Source organism: Sinocyclocheilus anshuiensis, unplaced genomic scaffold (genome assembly GCF_001515605.1).
Source record: "Sinocyclocheilus anshuiensis isolate Anshui unplaced genomic scaffold, SAMN03320099.WGS_v1.1 scaffold850, whole genome shotgun sequence".
In the NCBI taxonomy this organism is placed as follows: Eukaryota; Metazoa; Chordata; class Actinopteri; order Cypriniformes; family Cyprinidae; genus Sinocyclocheilus; species Sinocyclocheilus anshuiensis.
Genome location: NW_015537937.1, coordinates 142,365 through 149,637, shown reverse-complemented (window position 1 = coordinate 149,637; position 7,273 = coordinate 142,365). Strand labels below are relative to the sequence as shown.

General features: G+C 33.9%; 2 protein-coding genes across 3 annotated transcripts in view; one reads left to right on the top strand and one right to left on the bottom strand.

The window, feature by feature from the left end:
• The first annotated feature begins 1,225 nt into the window (after window positions 1-1,225).
• apom (apolipoprotein M) lies at window positions 1,226-3,808 on the top strand. Of its 2 annotated transcripts, none has more exons than XM_016448769.1 (7): window positions 1,226-1,426; window positions 2,136-2,275; window positions 2,697-2,770; window positions 2,985-3,092; window positions 3,324-3,376; window positions 3,548-3,586; window positions 3,670-3,808. In XM_016448769.1, the coding sequence occupies exons 1-7, from the start codon at window positions 1,301-1,303 to the stop codon at window positions 3,712-3,714; spliced, it is 585 nt and encodes a 194-aa protein (XP_016304255.1). In that variant the 5' UTR covers window positions 1,226-1,300; the 3' UTR covers window positions 3,715-3,808. The 2 variants fall into 2 exon arrangements, with proteins under 2 accessions (XP_016304255.1, XP_016304247.1); XM_016448761.1 differs by having other exon boundaries at window positions 1,232-1,426; window positions 3,324-3,422; window positions 3,670-3,739.
• Window positions 3,809-4,467: 659 nt separating this feature from the next.
• Window positions 4,468-7,273, bottom strand: part of LOC107659711 (transmembrane protein 71-like) — an 8,448-nt gene continuing 5,642 nt past the window's right edge. The window contains exons 9-10 of the mRNA XM_016448737.1: window positions 7,002-7,051; window positions 4,468-6,883 (exon numbers count right to left, since the gene is read on the bottom strand). Coding sequence (XP_016304223.1) covers window positions 6,860-6,883; window positions 7,002-7,051 — 74 coding nt within the window. The 3' untranslated portion in view covers window positions 4,468-6,859. The remainder of the gene's footprint in view (window positions 6,884-7,001; window positions 7,052-7,273) is intronic.

Below are 7,273 nucleotides of genomic sequence, written 5' to 3'. Positions count from 1 at the left end.
GTCACCCAGCAGCAATGTTATAGAATGGTGGAGAGAATGCCAAGACACATGAAAGCTGTGCTTGAAAATCAAGGTTATTCCACCAAACGTTGATTTCTAAACTCTTCCTTACTTAAAACATTAGTATTGTGTTGTTTAAAAATTAATATGAACATGTTTTCTTTGCATTATTTGAGGTCTGAACATATTGCATCTTTTTTGTTATTTTGACCAGTTGTCATTTTCTGCAAATAAATGCTCTATAAATAACAATGTGTATTTGGAATTTGCGAGAAATGATGTCAGTAGTTTATAGAATAAAACAAAAATGTTCATTTTACTCAAACACATAGCCTACCTACAAATAGCCTAGTAAAACCAGATAAACTGATTATTTTGCGGTGGTCTCTTAACTTTTTCTAGAGCTGTGTATGCTCAGGGGCTTTCAATCTTAGTTTTAAGTTTTTTATTTGTTTCTACTCAAAGATATTTAGTCTTTCAACGATCCCATTGCTTTGATTGGTGAACAAGTGACAGATTCTTCAGCAAGAGAAATTACAAATGCTGAATAATTGCGATTTTTAAAAAGCATTTTTACAGTAAAGACACAGATGTCAATAATCATTTTACCACTGTAATATTTTTGTTTTGTTATATTTTTCTGCAGCAGGCACCTATCAAAAGTATTTTTTGAAAACACTTATTTGCACAAAATCATTTACAATTTCCACAGAGACATCTAGTGAAAGTATGGACAAAAGAGGGCATTAAATAACTGTAAGCTTTGATTAGTAAAGAGACAGTAGCAAGGCTGCATTTTGCACTGAAGAGCAAGTCAACGTCAATCCAAAGGTCACAATAAACATACACTGAAAGGAATAATAGTAGGACTTAAGCAGAAGTCTCCATGTCCTTTCTTTTAATCTTGTTACTGTCTGGAGAAACAGTAAATTATATATTATGTGATATTTCTTAACTGTTGAGTTCTGTGTTTTTTTGTACCATCATGAATTATTTGTGAGACATTGTAAAGACTAAACCACATTGTCACATTGTCCTCCATTTGAATGGCTTTGCATATTTTTCTGCAGCATGCATGGGTAGAGAGATTGGTCCAGGACAAGGTCAGGCGTATTGGGGTGCATTGCCCTGACAAACACTCCATTAACCATTATCAGATTATCTAGCAAACAGAAAAAAGCTAACAAATCAGGGTGAAAGTCCCCCTGAGCACTGTATTAAAACATCTCTGTCAAAGCATCAGTCACTTAGAAGACATCAGCATTCGTTGTATATCACAGGCGATCTCATTGATGCAGCCATGCTTATGAACACATTATGGGGTGTTGTGAGCTCACTAATGGGTCTGTTTTACGCTGGGATACAGGTCATGGTGCCATGTCTTCCTCCAGCTCCTCTCTCCACTGCTGTTATTAATACTGATGAGGTAAGAGGCTCGAAAAGCCTTATTCCTTAGCTTTTAGATCTTATTTTTTATGTATACACACACACAATATGATAAATGTTGTTTTTCTCACAGGACAGGTTTCCAGATCTTCTGTAAATTAACTGATGTACAAATCTGAGGTCTCTCCAGCTTTAAAAATGTTTAGTGACTATTTGCTCATAAAATGTCTATTAATTGTGTGTTTACTTGGTATTGAACCCATGACCTTAATGTTGCAAGTGACAGGAACACTGCAGCACACTAATGTCAACTAGTCTTTGTTTTGTGGTAGAGTCCATTGTTTGTAAAATATCGATCTTTGTGCTGAATTTCACTCATTAACTCATATTAGTTAAGTGGCTAATTAGTTATTTATAAGAAATATTTTCATCCATTATATATGTTATATATACTATATACAGGTGCATCTCAATAAATTAGAATGTCGTGGAAAAGTTCATTTATTTCAGTAATTCAACTCAAATTGTGAAACTCGTGTATTAAATAAATTCAATGCACACAGACTGAAGTAGTTTAAGTCTTTGGTTCTTTTAATTGTGATGATTTTGGCTCACATTTAACAAAAACCCACCAATTCACTATCTCAACAAATTAGAATACCGACATTCTAATTTATTGAGATGCACATGTATATATATATATATATATATATATACATACATATACAGTATATATTCTTCTTGTGCAGTATATGGGCTCTTGGTATTTTGTGGCAGCAGCTGCATGGGAAGAAGATGATCTTAAGTCCTTCAAGACCACCGACAGCTCTATTCTTCACATTCAGAAAGGTGCTAACGACACCCTGACGGTGACTGAAACCATTCGCATGTGAGTGGAAAACTGCGCGCACGCACAAGTGCACACACACATGCACATGCACACACACACACACACACACACACACACACTTCAGCCATTTCAAAAAGTGACAACCACACTATGGGCTAACTACTAGCCTGTCATCTACTTTTGTATTTTGATGGATTCCATTCATGATGTGCTGTGCTTTTCCCCACACACACACACACACACACACACACATCCTTGTTTTTGTGGGGTCTTAATGACAGTAAAAACTGAATTCTATATGTGAGTTCTATATAAATATAGATAGTAAAAACAGAAATCTTTGTTAATACCATAGTATGTTTAGTCATTAACAAACACATACGCACACTGACATATGACTGTTCTATTATTTACAATATGTGAGGTTTTCAAGCATATCAAATCTTTTTGTTTATCACAGTGGAGATCAGTGTCAGAAAAATACTTGGAGCTACTTTGCTTTGTCTGTGACGGACCCGTTTCTGTTCAGAACCGGTAGGAACTGATGTACAGTCTGATCAGTCTGAAACACAGTAATTCAACACTGTCTATCCATGTTTTACACTATATAATGGGTTAAGATCAAGCAATATTCTTCCACGAGACCCATTAATACATTTAATCATTATTATTTTTAGTTATTATTTTAAAAGATAAATGATTTCTTATGACTTCATTTCCTTTTTAAAATGTATCACTGTGTGAACAGATTTCGACACTATTGTACTGATCTGGGATGGCAAGCTCATAAACTGCCCTTCATGCATCATAATACTGTTTGTGGATGAAGACGAGGAAGTCAGTGCTATGCTGTTTGGTCAGTATCATGTTTAATCATTGTATTCTTTCACCTACATGATCAGTGCAACATGTTAAACTGGACAGCAATGAAAACATTCAATTCAGTGTGAACCCTCCCCTGAAACCTTAAAGGATCATCTCTAATACTGTATATGTGCTGCATGTAAAGTCACCATTGCAAAGTGATTCAGTTACACAACAGACTTTTATTCATAATGAATGTCTGTCTGTCTGTCTTCCATTGCAGCTCGTAATGAAAACACACCAGATGAAGTGATACAGGAATTTAAGTCAAAAATGGTGTGTGTTTATATGGAAGAATACTTAAAGGCACCTCTGAAAAATGGTTTGTGTCTGACGCATTTGATTATTGATTATGTAACTTAAGTAAAACAAAGACCGGGAAAACATGATGTGTGAATGCAATTCCATCGTTTATATAAAACGTATTTATCATATCATATATTTTAGGTTATTGTAAACTTGATGAGGCTGCTTAAAACACAGGTGGTAAGTGCAAACAGTGTGCTTCTAAACTGTTTATACTGAAAATGACATTTTTTAATACTTTGCATAATTTCTTACTCCTAAAGGTCATGAGCAGATGCAGAGATCTTCACGCTGCAGATCTACAATAAATTACTGAACTGATGGAAACTAGGATTCACTGTTCTTGGTTTATTCACTGAATGATTAAATAAGATAAATACTTCAATAAAACAGCTTGTTTTATGAGTTTGTGACTAACAAAACTCACAAACTACTACTTGGTATTAATATCATTATCATGTCCTATAGTGTCATGAAACATGTGTCTCAGATGGTGAATACAGATATCTCACAGCTACAGGTTCAGAGGCACAAAATCCATATTAAACACACAAAGCCCAGAAGAGAATAATTAAATATATTAAATGTTAGAACAGATTAAAAAATAATCTGAAGCCCTAATTCCTCTTCCTGCTACCATTACATGAGATTATTTTAAAATTCATTGTGTTAACAAATAGACCAATTTGAATAATACCTGGAGCAAATTTGTCAAAATGTGTAAGTTCAGTCCATAAATCAATGCAGGCCCAATTACATTACATGTTAATTACATTAGCAAGAGCAACAACAATCAATTGCATTGATTCTAATCCAGTATGCATTTGAAAAACAATATTAAAGGGGTCATATGATGTGATTTAAATTTTTCCTTTTAAACCGCATAAACACATTTCATTACACCAAATACACAAAATAATGTTCTTTTTAGCAACATCATATGACTCCTTTAAATAATATCTGGCTAAAAGAGAACGTGTTTGATTAAAGCAAAAAACAAAAACTATTATATTTATATATAAAGCTTTATAATTGAAAATGGACAATACAGTTTTTTTTCAAAATACACTGTAAAACTATTAACCTTATAAAACATCTGTTTTAAGGCCTATCACTCCTTTAATACTTTCTAACATGGCAAATTATGTTTGTGCAAATGACAAATGCATTTACTTTTAAGATTATATTTTACAGTGCATACATGAACCACATACATTTCACATTTTACTTTCACGTGCAGTGGAATAATACATAACTAAAGTTTGTACTATTTACAGTAAATCTTTAGCTCTCTTGTGACACAGATTATTAAATGCAGTTACAGGTTCACTGCAGTCATCAAAGCTTAAAGGCAGCTCTCCCTAGGGAAATAATTTAATATTTAATATTTTCAGATTACTGATCAGTGAACACATTATGAGTCCTGTTTAGTACAAACTGCAATTCCATCTTAATTTTACAACATGCCGTTGCATTAAAATTACATCCAATCATAATGTCAATGGTCTAAAACAGTCATATTGGAATCATCTTGCCTTTTAACTCTGTACCCAGTGACTTATTAATTATATAATTTGAAAAACATTAATAAATAAAAACACATTTTTTCTTTTCTGTATTTTTTTCAACTTTTTTTTTTATCCCATTTCTAACGGGATATAATGGACTAATTGCTTACATCCCACATCTAACTGATTGTTGTATTAACAAAAATTATTATTATAAATATAGCTGCAAGCAGCAATTACAGGACCAGGCACAGCAACAAAAATATGATGTAAATGTTTTGTAAATCTGATTGGACATAGCATTCTGATAAGGATTTAAGGACAAGCACTTTAATGTCCGTAAATAGAATTACTTTTAACTTTTGCCCAATAGGTGGCGTTGTCAGCCCTTTAATATTATATTGTCATGTACGGTTTTGCTGAGAAACAGCTTAAATCCTTTCAGCATCCTTACCTTTCAGCTTTCTATGATTGGCCCCACATAATGATACATTTTCTACAGAACACTTTACAGTAAATATTGACTTTTTATAGAGCAATATTCATTCTTGTTTCATTGCTCATGGACATTACAAAAACATTTACAATAAACACCGAAGACAATACACTTCATATAAACATATATACACTTCACTTCATATATAGATATCTATTGGCTAAGATAAATGCATTTGAATAATTCACTTATTCACCTTGGCTTGGTCTCAAACATGTTTGATTTCAGATGTTTAGGCTTAAACCTCTAAAATTGAAATGCTCCTACTTTAAACAGTTCATTTGATCCTTGCTTTGCTTTTGTTTCCTCATGAATGTCTTTGCTCTTCAAAACCGAGCTGCCTTTTAAAAACTCCACTGTGTCCTAAAACCTTTGACTCTTTGTGATAAAAAAAACTTTTCATCATCCTAATAAAAAGATCAGAAATTAGCCATTCCCTTCAGAGGATACAAGTTCAGTTGCACAGACAGACATTGCTTCCTACTCACAGTTTGCTCAGTTTAACTTTCTGTGAGAGCAGTTGCCTTGTGTGAACGTGACAAAATTATACACTTATTATACAGTAAATCGAGAACATGTTCTCCTTTGGCAGCACTAATTCCCTGCAAGCAGGGTTTAATTGTCTTAAGTCCCTGTGAAATAAGAGCTTTAAATCCTATTTTAAGTGCAATGCTTTTATAGTAAATCTAATTATTGCGCTCCTGATAGCAGCACTTTGTGCTTAAAATTTCAGCCCTCTTAAATCACACAGCACGGATATGTGACTTTAACCCTGGAAAATGGCAATAACACTCCTCCTGTTTCATATAACAAAGGCACTTGACAAATATGAGGCATCTGTGCAAAGCTAAACTGGCACTTCTTTTGCTACAACTTCTCAAAAGTTAAAGATTTCTTGCAAAGTCATTATAATATTATATTAAACTAGGTTTAGCAGTAAATATTTTTTAGAATCTGATAATCTGACTAGACAAGCTGGACAATAACACATATGCCCTGGTCACCATGTTGAAGAGCCTAACCAAGCCAAGCTGATGCATTTATAAACACCACGGACACATTTCACTTCTATGCTCTGTCATGCAGGGCATCTCCACTGACTCAAAGAATCCCTCATAATGCAATCCAGTCTTTCATTTAGGAAAACTGATCAAATTATTAAACATTTACAGAATGATCATTTTTCATTGATATGTCCATCTATTTAAAAATGCATGCTAATCTTAGCATGTAAAATTTCCTGTGACAGTCATCTGCCATCACTGGTTCTATCACTCTTCAGTAATTATTATATTCAGAACTCTTTAGCTGATCAGTGAAAACACCACTACAAAAACTGATCTATAACTAATTTTAAAGCGGATGCAGGATCTGTGTCCACACACTCACTTCCTCCGCCTCCTCAGGACAGACTTCACCCAGATGTGTTTATGTGTGTGTGGTTCCTCCTCACTCGTTTCTGGAGGTGATGTCCTGATGAAGAGACACAATCTGGATGTTAAATTCTTTATTTAGAGTCCCATTTTTGTCTCTGCGTACAGAAACTTCATAAAGTCAGGAGTCTATTATTAATCTATACTCAGATTCTCACCTCAGTCTTTGCTCTCCTCCAGCGCACTGCAGTTCCAGGTTTAGACATACCTGAGAGAGAGAGAGAGAGAGAGAGAGAGAGAGAGACAGAGAGAATGATTTTACAATATTTGACTCATAAATAGTAGAGAAGTTAGATTCATAAAATAACTGTTGACCGCCCACCCTAAATCTAATTGGTTTATGGGAGTGTTTTCCCATAATGTTGTTTAACAAGGATACCGCTCCAGAAACCAACATGAATATATATATATATATATATATATATGTGTG